This window comes from Andrena cerasifolii, chromosome 3 (genome assembly GCF_050908995.1).
Source record: "Andrena cerasifolii isolate SP2316 chromosome 3, iyAndCera1_principal, whole genome shotgun sequence".
NCBI lineage: Eukaryota > Metazoa > Arthropoda > Insecta > Hymenoptera > Andrenidae > Andrena > Andrena cerasifolii.
The window spans coordinates 8,410,762-8,424,390 of record NC_135120.1 but is presented as its reverse complement, the minus strand read 5'-3'; the positions used below and the strand labels follow the sequence as shown (position 1 = coordinate 8,424,390).

Sequence of the window (13,629 nt, the reverse complement as noted above, 5' to 3'; positions counted from 1 at the left end):
AGAAGTGCTATGCCGAACGTAGCACTCAGAGACAGAGCGAAAAAACCCGAAAATGGGAGACACCTTCGTGAGTACAAAGAGCCTCCGATAACTTAAACTGCTATTCGAACATTAGTCTTTGTGGGAATTTTAGAAATACGTATTTTGCAGTCTATTTTTCCATCTTATGAGAGTACAAAATTACAATGGAGTTCAATGTATACTGAATTACGTACTATTTATCAGTTCACGTATATACGTAATAAATACGCTACAATTCATGTCATAGAATATAATTCGTGTCATAGATTATAGTTCAGGTAAAAAGGATGCATTTCTACTCTTAATGAAACGTTTCATCCTACAATATTTATGTTTATGCTAACTATCGAACTAGTTGAAACTAGAGTAGAAAAGTTTCGAATACCACAGATAGGTTTCTAGAATATGATTGTGCCTTGAAATGAGAAATACAATGTACGATGCTGTGATGCAAGTTATAAAAAAGATTCTTTTATAAAATATGTAATACTATTTAGTTGATGTCCGTTGCTTTGCTCGGATATAAAGTAGGCTCGTCATCATCATCTCCAATTTTCTTTAATGCGCGTAGTTCTGCGCTTCTTGCCCTGCGCAAAAGGTTCACGGTATATTAGTGTCCGGCCAATGAGAGTCTAAAGCGATATGGTCGTGATTTGTATTCGTTGTAATACCTATCGCGTGCTTCATCCTGTTCTCGTTCCTCTTTTCGTTTCTTTAGAAGTCTCATTCCCACGCAAACTATTACAAGTATAATTGGAATTAGGCAACCAAGTATTATGCCACTCGTAATACCAGCTTGACGTGAACTATACTCCTGTTGACCTGTGGTTTCCAATGAAATTTATAGTATTAATGGGAGAAAGACACGGCAATGTTTCTGATGGTCAATGCAATGGTAAAGATATTCAGGAGTAGTCATAATACAGCTTTGTAATAGGGCACAGTAAAGAGGGACGAAGGTAGAAGGATTGAAGTGGTGACAAAAATGATGACGATCATTTCGGTGGAAATTTCCATTCCACTGTAGGGGTTCCAATCAGTTTCCTTTAGATCATTTGGGAAATTCTTAGTAAATGCATGTGGAATAGAAATTTCCTGAATACTTGAAGGTATAAAAAAGTTTATTGAACCGTATTTTTACATTAATTATCAAGCATTTTATACAATCATGCTACATTAAACTTTATTATTGAATTAACAATATTTATTACTGCATTTTAATGCACTCAAAATTATTATGCATTATGCTTTACACAAGTATATGATGCTTATTTCTGATTCAACAGCACGATATAATATTCAGCGTATTACTCAATGAACAGAATTCTGTAAATGGAGAATATTTCTATTCCACAGCAGAGCAGATTCCCGGCCGAGCAGAATAAATCCTTTCGTTAATGTTCGATGCGAAATGTATATACCCGTTGTCAAGTGGGGTGGACTCTTATGCAAATGATACTTAATTATACTATCATGCGCCATTTACCATGGAATCATTTCAAAAATATAAATGCAAATAGTTACGGGCAAAGAATAAAACGTTTACGATTATTTGTCATGGAAGAGATGCTTCCAAAGATTCGATATACACCTAGATGATGAAATTCTGGAATGTCGAGCATGCCAAGGAAATGATATTATTCAAACGTTTAACAATATTTGCTCAACCATTTCATACGTCGCTCTCTTTGGTGGGACTTCCAGCTTTCCTAATAGAATCTGGCATACTCTTTTCCGAATCAGTGGGGGAATTTGGTTCCTTCAGGTCCCAATCTTTGTCCTCGAAATCGACATCCGGTCTGTTCGGCAAGGGTTCGTGGGTGCGATAGACTTTGTCATAGCTATGGGGCTTTTTGATAGTGCTCGTTGCGGTACTAGAGTCGCTAGCAGGTGAAATTGGTCTGTCGTATGTTTTCAACGGTGCGGTGCGCGTCAACAATGTGGAGTCATTGTCGACGCCGGACCCACGTTCAGAGTAACGCCATGATTTTACGGAACCTCCTCGCGATTGATTCTTTCTTATATAAAGAAAGGCGGCCGCGACCAATGCCGTTACGGGAATTAAAACGGCGCAAATAATGCCCATTGTCGTCCACGCTGTACGCTGAGCATACTCGACCTGACCTATATTCACGTAATAGCAAACAATATTTATTCTCCTGCCTGCAGCGTTCTCGGTGCGCGGAATGTGATTGTGGAATTCGGGATGGGCCTCGAACGTTGTGAAAAATAGTAGAGGGTGAGAAAATAGGCTGTAATAGAAAATTACTGAAATACTTACGTAGACATTCTGTGTAGCCGTATTCCGGTACGTCCCAGTGACCATCCTCCATGCAAATGCGTCGTTGGTCACCAACTAATATAAAATCTTGATTACACTCGAAAGTGACTTTCGTGCCAGGCGTGAAGAAGAAGTTGCTCTTGCGCCCGAAACGCGGGGTCTCCAATATGCCGCATGATCTCACTGAAACGAGTAGCGTAAATTGTGGAAGGCATAATTAGCAATGGTACGAATAGATTCATATATCTCACCTGGATCACCCGCGTTAAGGTCTCTTATTGCAGTGTACGTGCTGTAGTAATTGAGCGTGAAGTGAGCTAAATCCCGATTAAGCGACATCGCATAGTCGTATTGGCATTGATACACGTCTCCGCAGAGATCGCTAGCTCGTTGTATATCGTACGACCTGCGACAGAACAGGATAAGCGATTTTCCAACGATAACTCTGTATTTATCCAAAAGCGTCAAAGAAACCGCTAGTCACCTGTTAGGCGGCAGTATTTCCGAAGGCATTTTCCTCCATTCGGGCTCGAAAGTTCTATTGGCGTAGTAACTCGCGGTCCTACCGAATTCTCTAGTGAACAGAGCACCCCCTCTTGCTTCGTCTTCTTTATCCTCCAACATCCACTGCACCGCGAAGTCTTTATGAACAGACTCGAAGTGGTTCAAATTGGTCGTGGGCGCTCGTTGTCCGTCTGGGTTCATCATATCGTCCGATACGTCGAAGTTCCAATTACCGAAGAGTCCTTTGGTCTTGTTCTAGAATCAATCGAATACGATGGTACCGATTTCCGTTCATTTCAAATTCAACGCTGCACAGAATAATCTCAAGTTATACCATGTAGGACCAAGGTAAATATACTCTAGCCGACATGTATCCCTCGTTTTCGACCACTTCTACGCCCGCGCCGGTGTCGAACATGATGATCACTTCGCTCTGATTTAGAATGTACGTGGGCGTGTAAACCACCACGCCGGGGAAGTGTTGGAACTTGAGGGACGGCCTGTCGAAGTATACTCGGCGATTATCCGCGAAGACATCGAGCCTATACCTCCACTGTGCGTGCTTAGGCCTCAGGCGAACTTCTATAGTAAAGCTGTTGTTCCCTTTCGCTGTGGGGCAAATTAGAGGGACGGATCTATTAAAGTGATCCGGGGAAAAACAGTCGGGCTCCAATCACCGTGTCAGTTACCTGCTACAGACGTCAACTGTGTAGCTTTAACTACACCGTACATGTTGTTTGGTAATTGCTCGAACCTGCCTTGCACGTCAAGCTTATCTTTCGCGCGGTTTACACGCAGCAGAACGAATTCTCCCTTCCCGTTGAACGTGTATGGTAGATTATCGAACGTGATGATATGGGGATCACCGAATACCGTCGCCACCGCTGGCGACTGATAAGCAACGCAATCTTGGCTCGGTCGTCTCTCGTATCTGAACGTTTCGCAACCGACTGCATGCTCCTCTTGCCACAGACAGCACATGTAGAACGGAAGTATGTCGTGGTACCAGTGGGACAGGGTTGGCACTTTGTTCGCCTCGTCCCACGGGTAATATCCTAAGTTGTGGGAACGGTGTGGCCTCGAGCCCCATTGCTGATCGTACGTCAGCATTAAGTACCCGTTCTTGTCGTAGCAACATTGCTGCTCGGAGCCGTCCATGCTACAAACGAAACGTAACGCTGAAATCCCCTTTGCGCGTAGCGTGGTACCATAGGCTTCATATTGGTACTGCATTGGACTCTGATGTCACGTAAAAGAAAGGTACTCACTTCGGCGCACCTGTCCTCACGCAGTGATGCGCGTGTTGGTTGTACATGCAGTCCAGATTCGAGTCCTTGTCGCAGTCGTAATCCGGAAGGTATCGACCTTTGTCGGATAACGCGAACTTCTCGATACACGGGCACAGGGATACGTCCGCAGCGAAGTTCTTCAAGTACCTGTCGTTCATGATCCACTTGTCGCAAAGACGTTGGGGCCATTTCGATCCGTATAGTCGTTCCCATTGAGGACTGAAGTACCATCCCAATGGGACGGGCCTACTCCACAGATTCCTAGAAAGATTTCTCAGGTTGTTACTCACCTGGCAATTTCGGGGATGATTCCTTACTTATAATTTACGTACGGTGTGATATTAAGGCCGAAGTATTGCTGAGGTTCCGTCACGTTAAGTTGAATAAATCCAAAGGACATGTCTTGCTGGTAGGGATTGTACTCGTCCCGGTATTTGGCTGGCCTGATGATGTAGTAGCCAAGATTCGTGTACGCTTTCTAAATTTTTATCAACGATATACACGTGTATAATATTTCTCATCGTTGTGCACGAGTTCTTCTGCTACCAACCTCTAAACTAGCGATGTACTCGAACTCCGGGGTGGTTTTCGTTTCACGGTATCCCCACAAAGATATCTGCACGCCCGCGTTCAAATTACTGGTTAAGTTATAACTATCCCACGTGATCTTTATTTCTGCCGGCTCGCGCTCGCGAACCGTATTTCCAACGAAGATCTTCTCCGTCGCTGTGGCTGGGGTTTCTGAACAGTGCCGATACAGTTAATATCCTTCCTATCATTCGGTTAACGATTAATAGGCCTATAGAATAAATTTTACCGATGAAATATTTCCCTCTCCAGTTGTAAACTTTGCTTTCACCAATGCTGATCGCGAATCGGATGTACCCCTGTGCCTTCACGAACGGCTGAACGCAAATGGCGCGATTCCTGTCCACCACGATACCCTCCACGACCTCGGTCTCGAATCTGCATCGAATCTTCTCGGTCTCATTGAAACACGGCCCTGTGATGTTAACGATCGTGCCGCCCAACATGTTTCCGCTTTCGGGTGCGAACACGAGGGGCAAATTCGTTCCAGCTGTAACGTACGCGATCCTGTCATAGATCCTCCAATTTCTCTCGTTCTTCGAGCTTACCGATATCCTTGTTACAAGTTCCCAGCATGATCCTTTCGTCTATTCTGAAGATGTGGCGCCCTGGGAAACCGTTCGCCCATCCTCTTCCGGTCAAGTCGCGAATCGTCGACATTTGGGAGTAGGGCTTGTATTCGTAGCTCTGGGTGCCGTTTCCGGCGTTGAAGCCAACCTTCGCGCAATTTGTGATGAAAAATTAGATTGCAACAGCGAATGATAGGGAGAGTCGCGCGTGTACTTCAACTTCTGCCCCTGGTATCGCTTCCGTAATCGAATCAAGGAATGCGCTTGTCTATTTGATGAAAATTTTGCTCGCGATAAGTACCGTGCGTTGCCGGTGACTCACGCGGCGCGGACGTGTTGAATTGATAAGTGTTTTATTAAAAAAGGGAACTGAAGTTGCGACCCCATACCCAACGCTTGGAAGACTTAGTACTTCAAGTTTGCTGCATGGGTAGGTGTAATAAATTCAAAACTTACGTATGCTGGAACACCTCCTTCTCCTCCACTGGTATCACCACCAGCTTCCGTGTGACTGGTCCACTGAATGTCCAGGTAATTAAACATCGCGTAGGTTATCACCTCGTCGGTGACCAAGACCATTTGGAACGTGTTCGTCTTGTAAAGGGAGTTGCCGATACCACCAGCAAAAGACATGTTCTTCCACGTGACTATAACAGCGTGTTTGGGTTCGAAGCTGTCGGAACCAACGATGGCATCGCGGATGTCCCACTTGATACGCTCTCGCATTTCCACGCCAAATTGATCCTTCCTCCTCTCCAAGTCTCTTTCGAGCCTGGCATGCATTTTCACAAGTCGCAAAGTTAAACATGACTATCATAATTCTGTGGTATATTTGCGGAGTATACCTGTAGCCTTTCACCTACCTAAAGTACACGCCCGGCTTCCTGCGATCAATGTCGGTTCTCCTCAACTTTCCTATGCGACATTTGCTGAAGAATATTCCTATGAAACTGGGATCGTTCTGCTTCGGCCAGTCCTTGACTGGGAATACGAGGGGGTAGGTGTAGTGTACAGGGGGGTCGCTGAATTCCAAGAATCCATTCATGGATACCTAGAAGGTGATCGAGTTTCTTAGATGATGATTAGAAGTCTTGTAAGGCTAGCCTATTGGGATCCAATTTGGTAGATTAAGTATTGTGTACTGTGTTGCAGGGTAACGTACTCTGGTGTAATTAAATCTAAAGCCGTAGAAAGGCAGCTGATAGTTGAAGTTCTTGTGTATTTGGGGTGTGGACGATTGTATGTCGGTTTGGTAATCGCCGTAATCGTTGTCACCACCCTTATCGAAGAACCAGTACAAGAACTTCGTTCGGATGTCCGTCAATCTGGATTCTGTTAAGACGTAGTCGGGGACTGAATCATCTGGACGAGGCGCGTATCTGTCCGCTTCCGGTGAATCCGAATCTACAAAAGCACGTGAATCCAGATGTCTTATATTATCTACGATTCTCCTTGGATACGTTTATCTATTCAAGAATTACAAATTCCATATTTTCGATTCTGCGTCTTTTAATAAAAGTATTATCTTAAAGAAATGTTTCGAGTTATATTTAAACGTGAACGGAAGGCTGAAGTACTCGGTACTCATTACGAAAACCATGACGACATAAATCCAGTGATTCATCTCCGATTCACGTTAGAGTGAGTAACTGATAAAGAAGATAAGATCTGATTCCTTAGTTGGACTATGTAACAAATGGTACACATGGTACATATTTCGAGAATGCTGATAGTAGAAAAAGAAAAGTATATACGCTTCTCTCAATGAATATAATATGCCTGATAACTTCAATTTGTGATTTTACGCGAAGGAATGACTCCGCGCACAGGAAAATAGAAGGTACAGTGGTCACGCCCATTCGATATCAATAGACTTACCGTATCTCACATACTTCCCGGTCTTCTCCTCAGCTATTCTGCCGGCAAGCCCTCCGGAAATTGTTACTTCTGCCTTTGGTTCGTTCTTTGGCTCTTTAACGGTATCAGGTGGAACTTCCTCCCCCGTTTCTTCTTCATGATTATTTTCAATCTCGATAAGGTCTTCCACTTCTAAAGGGGCGCCTGGTTCCTTCTTCTCCGTCACATCTGCGTGATTCCCATTGCTATCCGTGTAAAGGGATTCCTTATTCTCTGTAGATTCGGGCTCGATCAATCCGAATGCACTCTCGAATGTTTCGTTGTCGGTTTGGGCCGATATCCGTGTTGTCAATAAGAAGATAAGGCAACAGGAGACGACGATAGATCTCGAGAATCGAAAAACGCGGTCGAGGCGAAACTCGTCGTTCCGCATTTTTAATAAATCAGGATAAATGAACCGATTTGTCTAGCACGCTCGGCGATACTGAGTTTCGTTTCAGGCAACGAATCTTGATAACGGTACTGGTATCAGTTATATTGTGATAACGCACGTTTATCTCTTTACTACAGGTGGATAAACTGACGTAAAAAGTTGAACGAATGGAACGGCCGAAGGGCCAGTGTCCTACTTTTCGAATGCGTGAATGCCCTTCAAATAATTCTGTGTAATTCCTTAATTTAAGTAATCACACGCTGCACGCGTGTCAATATTTTTTTTGGTGTTTTTTTGTTCTTGAAGTCAGTAAAAAGCAACATAGTTTTTTTTTTAAGTAAGATGTTTATTGTATCTCTGGAACGACGTGTTATTTACAAAGGAAATGTGTTTTCTTGCGCGATTTTTCGCAACGTGTGACGAAAGACTGTTCCTGCATTTAGTCTCATAGCTAATGCGTTTTACAATAAAACATTCGTGGTATGTACGGGGAACACTGCGCGGGAAGTAATTTTAGAAAATAAATCTGCTGTTTATAGAGATAGAGATAGCGAAAATCATTCGAGAGGAATTAGTCGGATGAACGATAGGATTTCTTTTTAATGCTACATGTTAATACCTTGTTCGGTCGATCTGAATTTGCACGAAACGCGATTTTGACGGATATTTATTAAAATGCTAAATATAAGAAATTGCCCGGCTTAAAATGTAATGATCTATAAATGCATTGTATGATAAATGTACATATGAACACTGATGGATGTACTTAAACAATGCAATATTGTATTTGCTTTCCTTTCAATTTTTTTTTCCCGCAATGCTTTTCTAATCTCCCATCCCAACAGTCAAGAGACTTTTTGAAAAATCTTAAAAGTAGATTTGTTTTCTATTTTCCTCTCTTTTGTACTGCGATTGTATCTTGTATACCAATATTGTCGTAAATGTTTCGTAAAGAAATTATATTACATATCTTATCTTGCATAGTATTGTAAGTATTTTCGATTAATAGCATGTATCACAGAAGAAACCTATGAAAGACTCAAATTCGCGGATACAAAGAAAAAATGCGCGCACATGAAAAAATATCCCTACGGTTTCATTTTCTTCGATTGGTGATAGTCGTGATCTACGGTGGTGTTTTGAATGTAATATTGTGGATATGAACTATACGCTTGATCATTAAGTGAAACATTATTTATAACATTTTATTTGTAATGAAATAATCTGTTCCGACTGGGGCGTGATAGTTTTTTTTTTTTAACATTACGAGGACGAAGAATTGTCTCCGTTACTGTCTAGATATCCTCCCGAACCATTCACTACGAATGATGTTCCCAAACCGTATAAGTGACCACAATATTTCGCGTCGTCAATGTTGTCTTCGAAAAACATCTGGAACAGAATTTTCCCATTGTTATTCTCAAAACTGTACACAAATATACTTGTAGGCATCTTTGAACATTCATTTACCTCCCGCATTTTAAAGAAAACCATTCCAGTAAGTAACGAATCAGATCCAGCTTGATGTTGCGGTCCCACTCTTTGAATTTCTAATTGTTCCGCCACCTCTTGTAGGCCTCCTTTCAAATTTTTGCAAGATTTCATTAAATACTGCGTACAAAAAGTTGCGTATTAGAATTATAGCGGAAACACACAGTTTTCATCTATTACAAACAATCGCTCGCGCAAACTCACTTTTACGTCATATATCGTTGGGAAATATATCCTAAGAAGTTCGAAGAATTCGCTTTCTTCCTGTGGTAAATTTTGGTCTGTTAGGAGTTTCAGTAAATAACCAAAGTCGTAGCCAGAATGGAAAGATAGCCATTTTATGTCGTCAACAAGAACGATTCCCGATGTCATTAAAAGTTCAGCAAAGTCTAATGGATCGATACCTTCTTCTTCGTGTTTTTTGAATTGTATACCACTGTTTTGCAGCATGTCTATACTGTCCTGTGCATACATATCTTCCCTATTGAATAAAAGATCATAAAATACTATCGTCTTTCACCTCGCTTTATAGCTCGGATAATACATTACACATCTTTGAAACCTACTGTAAGTTAAATTTGAAATTAAATTGCCATGTCGTGTAACTACCCCCAGGCGTGTTTCCTGATTCGTCGAGAAACGTAAGACCGAGCTGAATTATTCGTAAAAGATCTACGTTACATCGTAACAACTGATACTGATAATCAGCACTAGTTCTGAATTCACCTATGCCAAAAAACAGGAATTAGATCGTTCTAACGATTATCGTACAGTTAAATAATCATGTTATCATTTCCTCATATATTTTACCAATAGGTCTAGCTACTACTCCGGGAAATTCAGTGTCCATTGCAATGTACTGATATTGTTGTACGACTTGCCGAATTGTGCGAAATTCTTCCTCGAGATTGTGTCCCCAAACATCTCGAATCCCGCATTCTTCATTACTGGGCATAGTCGCCCCACCCTTCTGCTGCCCTATAGGGTTGTTTCCTCCTGAAAAATTATGTAAAACACCAACATTATTCAGCAGGCACTAACAGGCATTAACACAACAGAAACCAGCGTGCGATTTCTATCGCATATTTTCGTATAATATACCAGCGTCCGTTTTCTGGTACTCTTAACATTTCATAGTTTTTATTAACTTCTCTAATTTCATCTCATAAGAGACCTTTCCATATCATACGCTACTATCACTGCTGATATTACTTCTCTAAGTAACATAAATATAAATTTCGTAATTCTCTCTATTAAAAAAAAAAAAGAAATGGCGGGAGCGTGGGTAGTGGATTGTTCGTTCTTATTCATTACTTTGAAAATCTTATTTTATTCGGAATGAAGTATACAGATAATTAGCATCTAACAGAGCCCGTGTAATGGCTCATAAAACTGCACCTTCTAGCATCTGTGCATTCTTCTGAAATTCTCTGAAAGCGCACACCTTTTCTTGCAGCAACAGAGACTGTATATTTCTTGGGAACTTCATTGCATGTTCTAATATATTCTACTACTTTCAAACAGGACTTCAATTACGCAGCTCTTCTGGAAGGACGCTTCCTCCTAACTTCATCCACACAAATCCAAAGTATTCTATCTATATTGCTTCACAGTTCCTGTAATAAGTATGTGCCACATGCATTATTTTAGAGGTCGCGCATACGTGTTTCACCTTTGGTATCTATCGTACGATCAATTGTCATTTAACTTGAACAAACGAATTGTCAAGCTCAGCGCTTCCGAGGGCCTGATCTAACCGCCTCGCAACTTCTACCGATACGGCTGCTGAACCTCTTATGAAAATTGTACGCTAAGGAGTACCCTGGTACAGAGAGCAAATACATTTGAGAAGCACAGGATGCTCGGTACGTACCGGTAGCCGAGGGCATAAGGTTAGATATTCCTGTCGTCACCGGGGCTATTTTTATGTTTGATTCCCACCGTCACAGCTTTACCTCCTTCATATCACTGCAAGTATACATATAAATATTACCACTGGCCAAACGGCTGGTATTGCACAATGCGCGCGTACGATATTAGATAGGGAATTGCTACGGGTTTAATCGAGAAGCGACGCGGAAATTCGAATTAAATAGCTGCCAAATAAACATAACTTGAAGGTTAGAAGTCCGCGCAAACTGCAATCGCTTGTCATAACAAATACACAGTGGATAAAAGGACGGAAATGCGACGGCGACTTAAGACGCAACGGAAGGGAGAATTGAAGCGATAATAGGCGGTCCCCTGTAGTGTTAGTGTCCAAAATAAACGTTCGAAGTAAAAATAGGTTATGTATTTCAGATAAACAAAAACGGTTTGCTCGGGTAAATATGAGAGGAATAAGTGTCGCGATGTACCTCTTTGTGCGCTCGTTCTCTCGCACGACGTGTTTACTGTTTATCCACCGAAACGGGAGTTCATCAAACACTTATTACACCTTCGAATCTTCTGTCATACACTACGGGACAGGTTAAACGAGTTTCCAAACTCGAAACAGCAATTCCCTCTATGTAAAGCCTGAAGTTAGGGCGCCAAAATCGCTAGAGTGGATTTCTTCATGGTCCGTGGCGTTGCCAGGATGCTCATTCACGAATCGACAGTAGCGAAATCGTAGAGGGCGCGACGGGCGTAGTCCAGTGGTATTACCATTCGAGTAGAACGCAACAGGGGACATAAAAATGCATGATTTCGTCGCAACGCGCGACGATCGAGCGCTAAACTTGGGCGCGTTTTATGAAAAAATCTGTAATCCGAAACCTATAATAGTTGCTGTGCGCTATATACATTCGTATAGAAGGAACGCGAAGCAACTTAGTGCTGATATCACTAGATAGTATCACCCGATAGTGCTACACCCAGTGTCAGTGGAATTTTAAGTACGAAAAACATTCCAATACTGAAGATGTTTACCAGTTTAAGATATTGATTCCGTTATCTGCTTTTGCAATGTTGGCTACATTATAAATCCCGTTATCATGCAAACAATTTGCGTAATCTGGATCCGACTGTGGTCAAGCAGAACCTCTGCCTTGTCTCTGATAAAATAATAATTGCCTTTATCCAAGAATATAAGCGATAGCAACGGAAGATTGCGGGAATGCCTGCGCTGCAGAAGATAATTGCATTACGCTTTGATAAAGAGCGTATGCATAACGTAGCTATGCAGTGAATTGCAAGAGCATCTTTAATTGTTCGCGTGCTGAGTTTGAAGCCTAAATTTCAAGCAATCAAATACAATTGAAGAGTCCATTAAGGAAACACTGTACGTGCTAAAATTAAAAAAAGAAACTTTTATGGAAAATGGTTCTACGTGCCAATGGTAATACTGTAGCATAGAATTTTAATGCAATTTCCCTTTGGAAATAAGGTAGCAATAGTGCTAAAAGATGATACCGCTGGTACGTCCAACGTCACGTCTGTAGAAAACAACGTAAGAGCCAATTAAGCGATAGGCAAACAGAGTTGGCACTTACAGTGCTTCGAAATTTAAATAAATAGCACACTCGGTTTTTTTCTGCACCTACGTGGTGGCACACACAGGCTTCTCTACAAATCCAATTCTTTTTTTCACGAATTTGGACTATATTAATGCGAAACACGGAAATTTTTGTGAAGCATTTGGATTATTGCATACTTAAGCACATCTAGCAATCAAAGCAAATCGAATTCCGTAAATAATTCAAAGTCGGGGAAGTTTTTGTCTCTCCCCTGGAAAATCTGATTTCTGACACAGTGTTTTTTACAGAGACTCTTCAATTGTGAATAGGAAAATTGCATGTATACAGACTTTAGGATTTATTAACTTTGCCCAGCGATGTAAAACCCGAAAGGTTATCTTATATTAATAAGTGGAAAACAGATAGATAAACGCCGTATCTATCCGCATGAATCGCGAAATCAACATCGTTACACGGCATCGCGAAATGGTACAGTAAATGCAACGATGCAGCAGGCGCGAGACCAAAGTGTAATCGTTCTCGATGGACATTTCCGATAATTTGTATTAGCCCGTATTTTTCTTCATATCGAGCACGCTTAATGCATTTAGCTGCAATAATGGTTGTACATCTGAGCGTGTATGTGTGTTCTGTAAATACACACAGCGATAATAGGATTAAGCGTTCTATCGTACATTCATCTTCACGAATGTCCCCTACCAGGCCTCGCGCGATCTATATAAAGCATGCTCAATAATCTAAAACGGCGTAGTTTCCGAACGAAGTGACAACACGGAATTGCGTGTCGACTAGCAAACACGACGACGCTGCGCAAAAAATGAAAGGGAGAACTGTCTGTTTGTTCTTGGTCGTTCTGTGCTGTGTCTTGGCGTACGAAGTGTCAGCTGGAGTGGGTCCACGTATGTAACTTTAATCACTATTACGTTTCCGACGTAGCTTTGGAACATTAAAACCAATGGCGGATTTGAGGGAAAAGGCCCAGGTGACAAACGTTCTGGGACGCCCTGTATTCATAACGGAATTACAAATAAATTTACGCGCGTGTGGTATGAAAATTGTAGGAATCAAAACAAAGTTAGTTTTTGGATAAAATCATAATTTTTCGGATATATGAGGCCCTGGGAGGTCTCCTTGGCTG

At 41.7% G+C, this 13,629-nt stretch overlaps 2 protein-coding genes and 1 long non-coding RNA gene across 6 annotated transcripts; 1 reads left to right on the top strand and 2 right to left on the bottom strand.

Moving 5' to 3' along the window:
• Nucleotides 1-200: 200 nt before the first annotated feature.
• On the bottom strand, nt 201-7,608 carry Mesh (sushi domain containing 2 mesh). Of its 2 annotated transcripts, XM_076808491.1 has the most exons (16): nt 7,131-7,608; nt 6,415-6,656; nt 6,116-6,303; nt 5,709-6,024; nt 5,232-5,400; nt 4,913-5,173; nt 4,646-4,836; nt 4,428-4,573; nt 4,075-4,356; nt 3,496-3,965; nt 3,141-3,415; nt 2,787-3,061; nt 2,554-2,708; nt 2,303-2,485; nt 693-843; nt 201-608 (listed from the first exon to the last, which is right to left on the bottom strand). In XM_076808491.1, the coding sequence occupies exons 1-16, from the start codon at nt 7,540-7,542 to the stop codon at nt 515-517; spliced, it is 3,810 nt and encodes a 1,269-aa protein (XP_076664606.1). In that variant the 5' UTR covers nt 7,543-7,608; the 3' UTR covers nt 201-514. The 2 variants fall into 2 exon arrangements, with proteins under 2 accessions (XP_076664606.1, XP_076664605.1); XM_076808490.1 differs by lacking the exons at nt 201-608; nt 693-843 and adding an exon at nt 1,125-2,145.
• Nucleotides 7,609-7,867: 259 nt separating this feature from the next.
• Nucleotides 7,868-11,598, bottom strand: Pop2 (CCR4-NOT transcription complex subunit Pop2). 3 transcript variants are annotated; one of them, XM_076808636.1, is made up of 8 exons: nt 11,391-11,598; nt 10,907-11,001; nt 10,432-10,649; nt 9,844-10,029; nt 9,600-9,759; nt 9,238-9,514; nt 9,013-9,153; nt 7,868-8,934 (listed from the first exon to the last, which is right to left on the bottom strand). In XM_076808636.1, the coding sequence occupies exons 3-8, from the start codon at nt 10,520-10,522 to the stop codon at nt 8,806-8,808; spliced, it is 984 nt and encodes a 327-aa protein (XP_076664751.1). In that variant the 5' UTR covers nt 10,523-10,649; nt 10,907-11,001; nt 11,391-11,598; the 3' UTR covers nt 7,868-8,805. The 3 variants fall into 3 exon arrangements, with proteins under 3 accessions (XP_076664751.1, XP_076664752.1, XP_076664753.1); XM_076808637.1 differs by lacking the exon at nt 10,432-10,649 and having other exon boundaries at nt 11,391-11,591; XM_076808638.1 differs by lacking the exons at nt 10,907-11,001; nt 11,391-11,598 and having other exon boundaries at nt 10,478-10,499.
• A 672-nt stretch (nt 11,599-12,270) lies between these two features.
• LOC143367118 (uncharacterized) lies at nt 12,271-13,385 on the top strand. Its single transcript, XR_013084983.1, has 2 exons — nt 12,271-13,109; nt 13,194-13,385. It is a non-coding gene; the product is annotated as an uncharacterized LOC143367118 (long non-coding RNA).
• Nucleotides 13,386-13,629: the final 244 nt, after the last annotated feature.

What these genes read in the sequence shown, in the direction of transcription:
- Mesh (XM_076808490.1), bottom strand. Translation starts at nt 7,542, where the DNA reads ATGCGGAACGACGAGTTTCGCCTCGACCGCGTTTTTCGATTCTCGAGA. An exon ending in AAGCCGGGCGTGTACTTTAG is followed by an intron (nt 6,025 to 6,115) that starts GTAGGTGAAAGG and finishes AATGCATGCCAG; the next exon opens with GCTCGAAAGAGACTTGGAGA. An exon ending in ATTTACCTTGGTCCTACATG is followed by an intron (nt 3,062 to 3,140) that starts GTATAACTTGAG and finishes GATTGATTCTAG; the next exon opens with AACAAGACCAAAGGACTCTT.
- Pop2 (XM_076808636.1), bottom strand. Translation starts at nt 10,522, where the DNA reads ATGAAGTTCCCAAGAAATATACAGTCTCTGTTGCTGCAAGAAAAGGTG. An exon ending in CAACGATATATGACGTAAAA is followed by an intron (nt 9,154 to 9,237) that starts GTGAGTTTGCGC and finishes TTTTGTACGCAG; the next exon opens with TATTTAATGAAATCTTGCAA. An exon ending in TTTTCTTTAAAATGCGGGAG is followed by an intron (nt 8,935 to 9,012) that starts GTAAATGAATGT and finishes ATTCTGTTCCAG; the next exon opens with ATGTTTTTCGAAGACAACAT.